The following is a 14,924-nucleotide window of genomic DNA, read 5'->3' as shown; positions in this document are numbered from 1 at the left end:
GAAAGTCTGTTCTGTGTTATATCCCTGTTCAGATGGGCCAGGACCACTTATCCTGAAAGCCTGTTCTATGTTATGTCCCTGTTCAGATGGGTTAGGACCACTTATCTTGAAGGCCTGTTCTTTGTGATGTCCTTGTTCAGATGGGCCAGGACCACTTATCCTAAAGGCCTGTTCTGTATTATGTCCCTGTTCAGATGGGCCAGAACCATCTATCCTGAAGAACTGTTCATGTTGTTCAGCTGGGCCACCTACAGGAGAGTGAGACTGACCGGACTTGTTGTAGCTTTTTGGAACCCTGGTACCGGGCTCAATACCTCTGGGACTCTTAGCCTCGGGAGCTTCCCAAGGACGCACGTGGACTACCTTGGCTTTGTACTTTGGGAGCTGGTAATTGACCACCGAGTGGGCTGGGACGCTGGTCACCTCGACGTAGGGCTTCAAGAATGCCTCCTTCTTCTTCTTCCTCCCTTGATAAGAATCGCGTGGCCTGGAAACCACGTCAGAATCGAAGTCGACGCCCACGAGCGGCGTGGCTGGTCCGCCTTGGGGGTTCGAAGACATACTGAAGCGCAGCCCAAACTGTGTGGAATGAAACTTGTTAAGATCAAGAGATCCGATTGCAAATGAGAGACGCACACAGAGAATTAAATGTTTCATGAGACTTGATTATGGGAAGAGGTAGCCTAAATTTTAATGTTTTAATGGCAAAGGAAAATCTTAAATACTTGATGGGATTGCTTAAAACAAGAATTGATCCAGTATATCCAATGTCATGTTTAGTTAGTAAAGGTTACAGAATATCTACCTATCTATGTTGTAGGAGTATAAACTGATAACTGGTGTAAGTAGATGAGGACATAGAAATGTAATTAATAAATAGTTAAGATAAACTCTTGGGATCCTGAAGATGTGTGGAAAATATACGAAACCACTTAATACCTGATTATTATGTGCAAACTTGACTGATTTATGAAATTTGGGCTGTCAAGCCACGTACGGGAGTACATTCGGTTATTCATCACCTAAAATAGTGAAAAGAGGGTGTTGGATAACAAGACAGAGATCAAGGAAATGAAGTTCTAGGATCTAAAGATGGAACTGGGGGAAACCCCACACTTGCACCAAAAAGTAAACAGTTAAGAGAGAGGCGTTGGACAGCGAGATTGAAAACAGGAAGTTAGAATGGACGTAAAATAAAAAGGCTACAAAGAGGATGCAGCTAAGGGCCGAAGGGACGCTGCAAACACACTTTAGCAATGCATAAGGTGCACTGACGAAACTAGCCACCCAATGGAGTTCCGTACAAACTTACCTTGTGTTCAGTGAAGTGTGTATTGTTCGGCAATGTTATCTGAAACCCACTCGACAGACTATGCGCTTTTGGGGGGTCTGAGTAGTCCGAACGGTAGCTGTCCATTTGATCTATGGCCTGTTAGGTGTAAAGAGGCGAGATAGCAAGAGATAATCAGTCATCATGCTGTTACAAGTAGATGTCAGAGAGCCCCGGCCAAGCATCATTACTGGATTCATTTCATTCAGTAAATTATTTCTGAACTTGTTGAAATGAGGTCTGGTTGCATTTCTGGGGCAAGAGGAAAGTTCAAGTTCCCTAGAAATGCATCTGGTTTCTCCCATTTTATTGGCATGTCGTTGAGTAGCTAATTTTTGGTGAAAATTTTGCACCGACTAGCCAGTATTGCTGGTAAATGTTGCAACTTGTAGCTAATGTCAGTGGACAAATTTTGCACCGAGTACCAAACATCAGATGCAAACTTTGCACCTTGGATCTACTATCAGTGGCACGTAGTTACAACAGATAGCTAATACTAGTGGCAAATTTTGTACCAAGTAGCCAATACTTAGAATACCAGACCACATTATGAATGACAGAAACAACAATAATCCAATGAGGCTTGGCTGAGAGTAGCAGAATACAGTAGTAAAACATTCAAAATTATTCCCTAATTTATGTACAGATTTATCAGGTTATTTCTACAAAGCTATCAAATTATCAGGGTCAGTTGATTAGGATGTAAATTAGAAAGTCGTCATATTTACAGGAGGTAAAGTGTTTTATACTTTCTAAGGTTCTTAACTAAGTTAGTATGTATGAATGGGATAACTACACTACTGCTCTGCAATATTGATGCCTGTATAGTATTGAGAATTTCCGTATTATTTTGCAAAGGTTGTTACTAAATCGCAATTTTCTATGCATGGCCATGTGATTGACATGATTAACTTGTATTATCTAATTAAATTATAAATAATATTTTTATCATAATTCAGCAGCGTTCTGTGAATTTGAAGCCCCATAGACTCAAAATTAAAAAATTTCTTATATTTCAGTTAATATTCCTATCCAGAAGTAGGAATGACAACTGAAATATATAGTTTAAAATAGTTTTGCCCATGTTAAGGAGCTTATTAACACAAAATTATTAACTACGTTTTGCCATCTCTCAATCATCGCAAGGTTATGTCAGTCATCTGGAAAGAGCAGCTTATCTAAATATTTATTCCACTTCATCTAAGCAAAGTTCTTCGGTAAACAAAGCAGCTTACTACTTGATTCATGAAACTGTGGGTATGGGGCTACCAAGGGCTATAATTTGACATCTCGCCTTAAGTGGATTCCTTGAAATCAGAATGAATTTAATTTTTTAAATGAAGAAAAAGGTTCTGCTTTCCAACTTTGCTTCCGGGAAATTCCAGGTAAAAGTGAAATTCGATACATTCCTTTAAAGGTTGAAGTCGAAATATCCTTATTCTCTTTTTAACACCTGAACCTAACCACAGCTACTCGTGAAAGGTCGTAAATTGAATCCTGAAATCCTGAGAAATGTTTTTTTTTTTTTTTATTCCTCTGGAATCGCAAAAGATGAAAATAAGATCCATTCTTGAAACTACGCCTGGCATGGAGAAATGATCACGGAACTGAAATAAAACGGAAAATTAAGTATTCAAATGAAACATCTCGTTTAGGTAAGGAAAATGTTGGGGAGAGACATTCCAGTCTAAAGAAAAACATAAGTAACTCTAGTTTATCATTCCATTGGAGAGAAGAGGCCTCAGAGATTAGCTGCATAACAGGAAAGGTGAGGAAACTCTATACCAAATAGATTAAGTGCAGTTAGAACCTAACAAAAGTTTAGTAGAAATTTAGCAGTGGATATAGACGTCCAACAATATAGTTTTAAAATGAAACATCTTTCCATCTAAACTGTTAGTTGCATTCTTCAAATTCTTCCACCCAAATTAGTGCCAGTCATCCCCCTTGCATGCATACGGGTGATTTTGTCCAACTTACCAGAGCCTGACTGCACGCAAAACGATTGTGGTTGCTCTCTGAATGAGAAAATTAGCCCGAGTGCCTTAAATTGTCTAGCGTAGTCCCTGAAACACATGAAAAACTATGGTGCTGGTCCCTCCGAGGGTGCTCTAAAAAGTACATTTGATAATTTTTGATGCATTCTGTGCTCTGGTTTTTTTTTTTTTTTTTGGTTGTCTGAAAAACATTCAGCATTTCAAGGGTTTTCGTGTGGTTGCTACAAGATTCGTGTTTGATTTTTTAAAGCAAGAAAACTGGATATGATCTGATTCCAGTTGTGTGACTCCAGTTCACTTTAGTCTTGTGTGACTCCAGTTCAATTAAATCTTGTGTGACTCCAGTTCACTTTAGTCTTATGTGACTCCAGTTCACTTTAGTCTTATGTGACTGGTGCACTTTAATATTGTGTGACTTTAGTTCAATTTAATCTTGTGTAAGTCCAGTTCTATTTCGTCATGTGCGATTATTTCAATTTAATATTGCGTGAATCTAGTTCAATTTAGTTTTGTATGGTGGAAGTGATGGTGGTAAGGTGGATTCTCCTTCTTTTGGTGACGCACCATGCTTTTCATCTAAATCAGTCTACACCAGACGAACTTACCTGCTTCATTGCATTACCAGCGCTGCTGAGTAATGCAGCGCCCTCTCCAAGAGCCCGTCCAGTCACGTGACCCACAGTGCCAGAGACTTCTGCCGTGGTCCTGACGCCATTCTTGTTGAAACGGTCCCGAACTTTCAGTATGGTCTTTTGGGCCCTGTTGGCCCTCTGAATCATAGGTGGCTCTCTACTAATGGCTATGGGGCCTAATTCCCGCTGAGAAGGATCTGATGCAAGGTTAAAGACTAGAGGAATGCCTGTAGGAATAGGAAGGGCGTCAGAAGAAAAAGGAGGAGGAGGAGGAGCTGAGTGAAGAGAATGTTCTGCGATAGGATGAGTGAGATGGGAAAGGGGTTCCTCATCGGAGACAGCCTGTCCCTCCCAGAAAAAGTTGATCATCACCTGACGCGAAGGGAGAAATCACGCCTTGCTGGAACTGTCCTTCTGAGGAGTGTTCTCTTGCCTGGAAGGGGCCCTCGCTCCTAGGTCGTCTGCTGGCGGCGTTTTGGGGAACTGGCGGAGTTGTTGGTTGCTGTAGAGTTAAAAATGACTGATTTAAAATCTGTTCACAGAACAGTTCTGTGGTTGATTAGACACAACCACAAGTGTAACATGACTACATTATAAGTCAACAATGCTAAGGAACGCCGTCTAATGCTTTTGTCTAATAAAGATGGATGTGTGAGATATCTGAAAGCAACTGATCTCTTCCTCTAAATGTTTCTTTCTAGGTCAGTACTTCTGTTATGTATACAACTAAAATTCACCTTGCAAGATATAAACGGGATACAGAGTGCTGCTAAAACATAGGGGTTACCAGTAACTTGTAATCTTATAATTTCAAAACATTCCATTTGATCTGAACTGCTGAACTCTTTCAAACAACTTGGGATACTTTGAAGAACTTAAATGTCCTACCAGAATCTTATCTTTCTGCTTATTATTTCTGATGACATGTTAATGATAGAAAGTAGGCCTATTAATATTGTTCAGCATTGTGTGAATATTTTTACTAGATCTGTAAAAGGTACTTTGCAAGTTATCATTCCCACTGGGAAACAAATTTTTCCAAAATAATATTTCAGTGATCAGATGGCAAAGAAGATCCCAAAAACTAATCTTCAAAAATGAGTAGACGAAGGTGGGGCCAGGCTTCAAAATGTCTCTATAAAAGTAGACCTTACCCTAGGCCGCCTTGGATCGCGTATTCTGACCGGAATTGGACGTCTTCGTCCTCTAGGAGGAGGGGGAGGCGGTGGACGAAAATTAGGCTGTCCTCTTGGCGGTCTCTGTGGTCTTTGGAACTGAAATGGGAATGATGGTCGTCCCGTGGGGCTACCAGAGGCCGTTGGTGGTTGTGGGGTGTCTGAGGGGGCTGGAGGAGGATTAGATGGGGTAAACGGTGGATTATTCTGAGGTGGGAAGGTTTCCTCAGGGGACTCTTGACCGGTGGGCTTCTGCGCAGGTGCTGGTCGGAAAGGCTGCTGGAATCCAGGCTGGGTTTTTTGTCTGGGAGGCCGTGGAACTGTGGGTTTAGCTGATGACAGAGGAGGTTCTTGGGGTATGTGGTTCAGCTCCTGAGGAGGGAATTGCGGGGGAGGGGGTACGAGTTGTGGAATCTTCTCAAAAGACGGTCGAGGAAGGCCATCGAAAGAAAATTGTGCTGTAGGGCCTTCTACGAAAGGTTGTTGGGAAGGGTTTAAGCCAGGAAAGATGCCATGTGTTACATCATTTGGTGACGGCGGAGGCTGAGAATGTTCAGCGCGAATTGGTTGAGTGGAAGATGACGTTGGCTTTTGTGTTGCTGTTGTCGTTGGCTGTTGTGTTATGGGAGTGACCCTTTGCTGGGATTGTGGAAACAGAGACCCTAGGTGTCTCGGTCTCGTTGTAGTGTTTTGCCGTTGATGGGAACGAGGAGTCTCAAGCAGCTGGGACAAGGGAACTTGCTGAATTAGCTCTCCAGGACCCTGGTGGGATAATGGCAAAGGTTCTTCTTGAGTAATGAGCTGAAGAAAAGGTTGCTGAGTCGTTGTTACAGTTGGATTTTTGGTCACGGCTGCGAGCTGAGCTGGCGACAAAGGTTCGTCGTTGAATGGGGGAAATCTCTCCTCGAGTAAGTCGTTGACCCCAGAAACCTGACAGAAATAGGTGATAGTTTAAAGGTTAGAGCAAGGAATTGAAGGACATGATAACAGTAAATAAAAAATGTACCAACTTAACTAAACTTTGCCATAGGACCATCAAAAAACATTAGCCCTCAGCCTCCGTTACAGAGGCAGGAAGAAAAAAATGGTTTGCTTTTGTTCTTGCTATTGAAATCTTGAATATTATAATCAGATAACCAAACATTTTCGATAAGAATGTGTTATATTATTCGTAACTGCTGGATACCATTACAATGAGCCATCCAGCAAACACAGCAAGACTAATCAGTGTATTCTGTCCAAAAATGGAAGACTGCATTATCAGCAAAATTACAAAACTGAGAAAAATGGTAGATGCTGTAGTTTTCCCTTGCCTTACCGCTGATGTTACAGATACTGCAAACGGGACTCTCTAAATAAAGCACTGAAGAATCATTCTGAAAGTGCAGTAACTAGCGTATTAGTACTTCACGAGCCCAACAGGTAGAATATCTCGATTTTGAAAATTTTGCAGACACTGCAGTTTTCCATTTCAGGGCAGTACTGTTTCATTGGTATTGTCATAGCATGAAGTTTGACATGTAGAAGGTACAAAAGTCTGTTACCACTGAAAAAATTTACTACAACTACTACCATGCAGTGAGCAGTGAAACACTAAATACCCCAGAATCCTGAAGTGGTATTAAACTGATATCTGGATGCGTTGGCGTAGGCAGATTAAAACCAGAGGGCGTCGGTCTGGGAGGTGGCGGTGGAGAAAGAGCGGGGTTGTCTTGTAGGAAAACGGGCCTCCCCAAATTTCTGGGCGGTCCTCTTTGTGGCCTTTGAGGTAGTGGTGGTGGTGGTGGGGGTTGGGGTCTTGCAGGGCGAAATTGCCTTTCTTCGGCAAAGATTTCTCTCAGAGGTCTGCCGATTGGGCCTACTCCAGGTTGCGAGTTCTGATTGTTTTGGTTCTCGAAGAAAGTCAGGCCTTCTTCGCTGCGGAAGGGAACTAAAACTGGACCTCTGTTCTGGAACGAACTTGGAGGGATGACGGCGCCGAAGTGGTCTGGATGGGTTTCGGAAGGACGCCACTGGAAACCAGGCTCAAATATGGAAGGTTTGGCCTGGAAATAAACACGCAAAGATTAACGATGTGGAAATGAATGACAAAGTTGCTTTATTATTACCTAACAAGTGGTAATATTCATAATGAAAACCGTTCATAAACAACAATCATGGAAGGCTATTGACAAGCAAAACAAGCTTCCATAGGATAGATCTATATATCAAGAAAATAGGAAAACAGAAGGAAAAACAAATGTAGATACAATCATCATTGGACAAAAACAATAAAAGGCATTAAAAGCAACTGATGGTATACGGCCACTGACAGTAGCATTACAATTCCTCTCAAACTTATAATAATAATCATCAAGCAGAGGGCTCATCCCACAGTTTAACAGGAAAAGGAATTGGGGAACTCTGGTGCTGGCTAGTGTAGCAACGTGGGACCTCAGTAGAATGTGGATGCAACTGATTCACACCCACTACTATGGACATAGACAAGGAGTCTGAATGTTTCATTATCGTACCTCAGCAACCTTCGAGACAACAGTACACAAGATTTCGTAACTGAAGGAACTAGAGTGAAGCAATTGCCACCAGTGTTATCATCTCGACAGATATATGGAGCCTTGTAAACTAGGCCTAATGCGCTCTCAGCATTGGATTATATGAGCTTGAAATTCTGCAACCAGAGCGATCGAAGGTACCACCAAGTACAAATGAACATTCAGAATCACTATTTTGTTTTACTACCAAGAGATTATTTCAATTACCTTATGACCTGTGTGTACAAGTGAGAGATGTGAAGCCCACTTGGGACTGACCAGTGTTGGTGAAGCCAGACTACCCAAATTTTCCTGTGAAAAAAAATCCACAAGTAAAGATGATCCTTTTGACAATTTTTTTTATATTATGGATAATTAATACCCTAAATTTTTGACGTGCCGATTATTATTCCTAATATAATATTCCAATGCATATGTTTATAACTGGCAGTGATAATGTATGAGTCTTGAATATTACGATGTTGGAAACAATGCTATAGAATTGTAAATTGATATTAATTTGTTTCCAAAGATATTCAGTTCATCTCATGGACCCTGTGAAGCAGAATGAATTTGAAATTTATTAATGGACAATCATTCAAACACTGCTCATCTCCAACTTGTTAACTTTGCTGATTAGAACATCAGTGGTACAGAATATACAATGACATGTGAAATGGTTTTCCTGATGGCTCTATGAAGTCCAAGTTCAGTGGAAAAAAGGAAAAACTTTATTTCAGAAAAGAGCTGTGGGCCTGCTTTTATAAGTTTAGGGATTTGAAAGCCAAGCTTTATATGAGAACAGTCAAATAGTGAGCAAAATTTTAAGGTTTTATGATGAAAGCTGTTTAAAGTATAATCACTGCACAGACTAGTCCAAGCCTTTCAGAGCTTTCAGTTTTGAGCACGTCATTCTAGGAATCTGGGGAGTCAGAGCACACCAGATTCATGAGACGCATTAAAAAAGAATGATTCACCTCCTTTTCTTCTGCTAAGTTGTCAGCCAAGTGTACATCTTGCGACAGTAACGACCTGAAAAAAAAAAATAATGTCAAAGCCAGCAAAGTATGTATCAGCCTATCTTTCCTGCATTATTAACAAAAATAAATGTTAATTATATATTATAATTCAATAAAAATCAACTAAAAGTCCAATTGATCTTTGCAAGATATGTATCAATACCCCTGTCAGTGAAAAGTCACGAATATTTTCGTACATAACATCAATACATACTTCCCCTTCAATTTGCTTTGGTTTCCCCTGTCACGAGCTGCTAGTGACGTAACAGCGAAAACGGAGATAACCAAAGAAAACGCGAGAAAGAGCCTCACGGACTGCATCTGAAAATGGGAAACTCATATAAATTAAGAGGGTCATAGTTTTTTCTATATAAGAGCAGAATTAAGTGATTTTTGGTCAAATATAGTGCTGTATGATGCATAATAAACGGTCTATTGGAAGGCCTGGCTGGGATGAGTTAGGATAACTATGGTGATGGCAATTAGATTAATATTGTTACTCATATATTAAGAGGGTCATAATTTTTCTATATAAAAGCAGAATTAAATTATTTTTTGACAAATATAGTGCTGTATGATGCATAATAAACGATCTGTTGGGAGACCTGGTTAGGATAACTACGGTGATGACAATTATATTAATATTGTTACTCATAAATATTAAGAGGGTCATAATTTTTCTATATAAAAGCAGAATTTAAGTGATTTTGGCCAAATATAGTGCTGTATGCTGCATAATAAACGGTCTGTGCGAAGCCCTGGCTAGGATGAGTTAGGATAACTATGATGATGGCAATTAGATTAATACTGTTCAGGTTAGATTAGATCACTTCTTCAGAATGGATAAGTGGTGGTAATCCTGTCAAAATCAATTACTCATTTTCCTTCTATCATTTGCATTTACTTTCCTCAAGGATATGCATTTTTTTTGTTCCATTTACATCATCAGGTTGGAGCGTAGAGTAACATAATTCAAACTTCATAATGTGCCTTCCATTTTTACAAAAACATTTAATGTGGAATACAATAACATGTCAGATTACTTGTGTGTTAGCTTATCAAGGGGTACATTTAAACATATGAGAAAGTATATATAAACTTAATTTAGGCAACAAATAATCTGGGTTAGGTACAAATATAATAAATAATGAAACATTATTCAAATATATATATATACATATATATATATATATATATATATATATATATATATATATATATATATATATATATATATATATATATATATATATATTGTGTGTGTGTGTGTGTTTGTGTAATAAAGCGAGACAGACAGACAGACAAACAGAGCCATAAAAAAAAACAAAATAATTTTGAAATCAGTCATGATTGTCACCAGGAACAAAGACCAGTCAGTTTTCAAAATTAGCCATGCCACTTATAATCATAGCCATAAAAACGCGTAAAAAAAAAACACTTAGACACACATCCGAGTAAAAGCATAGAAAAGACAAAAGAAATGAAAAATAAAACGTCACTATTATTATGGTACCGTAATGATAGGAATTTAGGGAGAATGGCGCCACTGCAGGTTGAGGAAAAATGGGAAGATCGTGACGTCAGAAGGAAGAAATTCTGCTTTTCCTCCTCACTTGACTGTTCCCATGAAAAGAGTACCCATCTGTTCCTATTGAAGGAGTTCCCATCTGTCCCCATGCAGGGAGTACCCATCTGTTAATATTCTACTTGAAGTACCCATCTGTCCCCATGCAGGGAGTACCCATCTGTTCCTATTGAAGGAGTTCCCAGTACCCATCTGTTCCTATTGAAGGAGTTCCCATCTGTCCCCATGCAGGGAGTACGCATCTGTTCCTATTGAAGGAGTTCCCATCTGTCCCCATGCAGGGAGTACCCATCTGTTCCTATTGAAGGAGTTCCCATCTGTCCCCATGCAGGGAGTACCCATCTGTCCCTATGCAGGAAGTTCCCATCTGTTCTTACTGAAGGAGTTCCCATCAGTTCCCATCTGTTCCTATGGAATCTGTCCCCATCAGGGTGTCCCATCTGCAAGGGGTTCCCATCCAGTCATCTGTTCCCTATGAAGGAGTTCCCATCTGTCTCCATGTAACCATCTGGAAGGAGTTCCCATCTGTCTCCATGGAAGGAGTAACCATCTGTTCCTACCCAGTTCATTCCCCATCCCCATCTGTTAACATTTGTCCCCATGCAGGAGTACCCATCTGTGCCTATTCAGCCCTCATGCAGAGAATACCCATCCCCATCCCCATCATTTAACAGGCAGGAAATGCAGAGAGTACCCATCTGTCCCCATGAAAGGAGCACCCAGTTGTTCCTATTGAAGGAGTTCCCACCTGTCCCCGTGCAGGGAGTACCCATTTGTTCCTATTCAAGGAGTTCCCATCAGTTCCCATGCAGGGGGTACCCATCAGCCTCCATACAAGAAGCACCAATCCCCCAAAAAAGAACCACCCCTCCACTTTCGTATAAGAGATACTATCTCCCCCGTTCCCCTTTTCTGCTGGTTGGAAAGCGTCCAAAGGTCCATGCCAGCCCTCCTGGAGCCTTTCACACCTTCCCACACTTACCTAATGGGGTTTCCTCCCCCTTCCCCAAGAGAGTAATACCCCAAGAGAAGAGATCAGATGAAATAATAAGATGACGCCATAGTTAATAATAAGGTCCCGCCTTGTGACCTCTGCACTTGGCATAGAGAAAGTACTTGGCAATTGCTTAAAGAAGTGTCGCGTGTTCTCTCTCTCTCTCTTCTCTCTCTCTCTCTCTCTCTCTCTCTCTCTCTCTCTCTCTCTCTCGTATAGGACCCCAGACTGAACGACGAGAAGCCCAAGTTTTGTTACGCACAGAAAAATAGGCATAAGGAGTTTTCATTTTCAACTGGTTTCTGACGCGAGAGAGAGAGAGAGAGAAGAAAACCTGGAACGAAGGAGACTGTTTCCTTCCATAATGGCCGTTTTATGCCTTATTTTTTTTTCCACGCCGAAAGGGAAATTCACCCTTTCGTAATAGCCCTTTGTTTTTTGTTATTTTATTTTTATGGCGATGCGCAGCATTTAAAACGTTACTCAAACGCCGTTCGCGTCGTTTCCTCTTCGTCGTTACGTAAATCGGGCGAAAGAAAACGAAAGTAATCGAAGGGAAGGAAAAAAAGTGAACTGTTGTTGTGGCCTTGTTGTCATAACCTTAGAAAGAAGTGTTATGAACAAGGACAAAAATCCCTTAAATGTTTATTGAATTCTTATACCTTTTTAGTTTTCTGTAAAAGAAAACTATTGTGACGGTTTTGTCTGTCCGCCCGGACTTCATTCTGCGGCTAGAGGGCTGCAAATTGGTATGCTGATCGTCCACCCTCCAGTCATCAAACATACCAAATTGCAGCCCTCTAGCCTTAGTAGTTTTTATTTTATTCAAGGTTAAAGTTAGCCATAAGCGTGCTTCTGGCAGCGCTATAGGATAGGCCACCACCGGGCCGTTTTTTAAGTTTCATGGGCCGCAGCTCATACAGCATTATATCGAGATCGCCGAAAGATAGATCCATTTTCGGTGGCCTTGATTACACGCTGTAGCGGCTGTACAGAAAACTCGATTGCGCATTTTTTACTTTTTTTTTAAGTTATTAGGGTAACTTACAGATCCTTTTTCGAATAATATTAAATTAATAATGGCTTTTTGTTAAAAAAAAAGCTACCCGAAACTCTCAATTAGCGAACTGCTCACCAAAGCTACCGTCTGTACAAGCTTCTAGTCACCTGCTCTGTACACAGACAGAACAGACCCTCAAGGGAAATCAGAAAGTCTGTCACTAAAGTCATTATTGGAAAGTGGTTACCCATGCCATAAAACAAGTAAAAATGAGCCGAAGTTTCTTCGGTGCAATCGAGTTTTCTGTACAGTGCATAGTCAAGGCCACCGAAAACAGATCTCTCTTTAGGTGGTCTCGGTATAATGCTGTAGGAGTCGCGGCCCATGAAACTCTCAACCTGCCGTGGTGGCCTGTGTTGTTGCGTTGCCAGAAGCACGTTTATGGCTAAATTTAACCTTAAATAAAATAAAACCTACTGAGGCTAGAGAGCTGCAATTTGGTATGTTTGATGATTGGAGGGTGGATGATCAACGTACCAATTTGCAGCCATCTAGCCTCACTAGCTTTTAAGATCTGAGGGCGGATGGACGGAAAAAGTTCAGACGGACAGACAATACTTTTCATTTCAGAAAACTAAAATTAGTCCTGTAACAATGGCGTTGTCATAGTTAAAGCAGTGATATAAGTGGCGCCCTGGTACATTAGTTTCCTCCCCTGTTGTTTCCAGTTTAGAATATATCTTTGAAACCGCTGGTTCATTTATTCAAGAATAGGAATGTATTCCACATGATAGGTTAATCCTGGACTGGACAACGACCAATTAAGGTGAAGAGTTTAGGCTATTGTTGTTTTATAGGAAAAAATATGAAAAAAAACGTGTAGGTTGTTATTATTATTATTATTATTATTATTATTATTATTATTATTATTATTATTATTATTATTATTATGTTAAGGGAATTGGTTACAATATTTACCAAATAATACTTAGCAAAAATTATTTTTGTCTATTTATATTTCCACTTTCATTATAATTTTCTTTCTTATTCATCATCATCATCATTTTTAGATCCCAATTTAGTCTATAGAAAAGGTCCATTTTATTTAGCAATTGTGCTTTATAGTTTTATTGAATAACCAGTTCTCAGAGGTCACCACCGTTTGATTCCTTCCAAAATCCATCATTCTGTAGTTTTCTAATGTTCCTCGCAGTCTCTCTCATTAACCAATCCCCAGCAACTCTCTTCTCTGTAGGCAGAAGAAGAAGAAAAGAAAAATAAACAAAGCATGTTTTACTGTAAGGACGTCTGGGAAGAATCGTCAGTCTGAACGCCTCCGGGAGAGGGCTGCCGAGCACCAAAGCTAGGCAATTAAGCCTCTCGTAGCAGATAAGATCTCTATCTCCGTAATGCTTACGCGATTTTGAGATAACCAGCTTTTTTAAACAGCTGTGCGTAGATATTGCAGCGTGAGGGTCGTTAAATAAACGAGTGAATTGCGTGCGTAACGAACTATTAAAAAGGGTCAGACAGAGACAGAGACGAGGAAGAGAAAGTAAATGTACGCGGTATGCATCTACGCCGATGGAACGCGACTGGAATTGGCGTATTCAGCATGAGGGTCCCTCGACGAAATGGTCTAGAATTAAGATTTGTGACTTTTAGAATGAACTCTGCTGCGAGTGGCTTGCGAGGTACGACGGAGTGATAAACCTAGTCTCTCTCTCTCTCTCTCTCTCTCTCTCTCTCTCTCTCTCTCTCTCTCTCTCTCTCTCTCTCTCTCGAGGTAACCATAGCCTAACCCATACTTAAAGAATGCTATTAAGACGGGTTGCACCATCTGCAACTTGGCAACGGGAAGGCTTATACCTTTTTAACTATATTAGGAGAGAGAGAGAAAGAGAGAGAGAGAGAGAGAGAGAGGCAGCATGTAGTATGGACATTTTTCTCTTCAGTGTGGGACAAAAAATAAAAAGTGCTTCCCCAAAGGGGCTAGAGATTTGCCCTGTTGTGAACTCCGGAGAAGGACATTGCCTTTTTGCTGGTTACCCTTTCTTCATCCTACTGAATGGAGGATGATTAATGGGAATGTGTTTTGTACATATCCCAGTCTATAAAGAACTGTCTACCCTTTCCACCTTGACTCTGAGATCCTGTACACAATGGACAGGCGCTCGATAAGGTAGGAAGATAAATTTTCACGTCTAGGAGTTTTAGATTGCCTTCCTGCCTACCCTGACTCAGAGTATCCGACAGACAGCGCCATCTGTTGGGAGAAAAATGCCTTGCCTTTGAAATACCGTAGGATCTCCTGGTTTTACGCGCGCGCATGCGCTACGACCATCAAATGACCTCTGGGAAACGATCGCTTTCTTTCGGTGTGTCCCTCCGGTGAGAGAGTGAGCGTTTACGTAAGAAGTACCGGTCTCTCTCTCTCTCTCTCTCTCTCTCTCTCTCTCTCTCTCTCTCTCTCTCTCTCTCTCTCTCTCTCTCACTTTACTATTCTTTGTGTATCAATACAGGGAAGTCAGTTACAATGTCATGCGTTCATACCGTTCCACTAAATATCACATGCTATGATTACATTATGCAATGTCATATTTCACATTTTATATTTCATATAATCGCGTGAGGGCTTAATTCTCCACGCATAAGTTACCT

At 40.7% G+C, this 14,924-nt stretch overlaps 1 protein-coding gene across 4 annotated transcripts in view; it reads right to left on the bottom strand.

The window, feature by feature from the left end:
* Nucleotides 1–355: 355 nt before the first annotated feature.
* LOC136830137 (uncharacterized) overlaps nt 356–14,924 on the bottom strand; it is a 36,053-nt gene continuing 21,484 nt past the window's right edge. For 3 of the 4 annotated variants that reach the window (XM_067089334.1, XM_067089335.1, XM_067089336.1), the window contains 7 exons: nt 8,899–9,005; nt 8,643–8,697; nt 7,894–7,977; nt 6,736–7,179; nt 5,114–6,064; nt 4,332–4,461; nt 356–579 (listed from right to left, as the gene is read on the bottom strand). In XM_067089334.1, coding sequence (XP_066945435.1) covers nt 500–579; nt 4,332–4,461; nt 5,114–6,064; nt 6,736–7,179; nt 7,894–7,977; nt 8,643–8,697; nt 8,899–9,005 — 1,851 coding nt within the window. In that variant the 3' untranslated portion in view covers nt 356–499. Of the gene's footprint in view, nt 580–1,312; nt 1,430–4,331; nt 4,462–5,113; nt 6,065–6,735; nt 7,180–7,893; nt 7,978–8,642; nt 8,698–8,898; nt 9,006–14,924 lie in introns of all 4 variants that reach the window. The other variant, XR_010850555.1, reaches the window with a different exon arrangement.

This window comes from Macrobrachium rosenbergii, chromosome 46 (assembly GCF_040412425.1).
Source record: "Macrobrachium rosenbergii isolate ZJJX-2024 chromosome 46, ASM4041242v1, whole genome shotgun sequence".
NCBI lineage: Eukaryota > Metazoa > Arthropoda > Malacostraca > Decapoda > Palaemonidae > Macrobrachium > Macrobrachium rosenbergii.
Note: the sequence above shows the minus strand (reverse complement) of the source record. Positions and strands in the feature narration are given on the sequence as shown.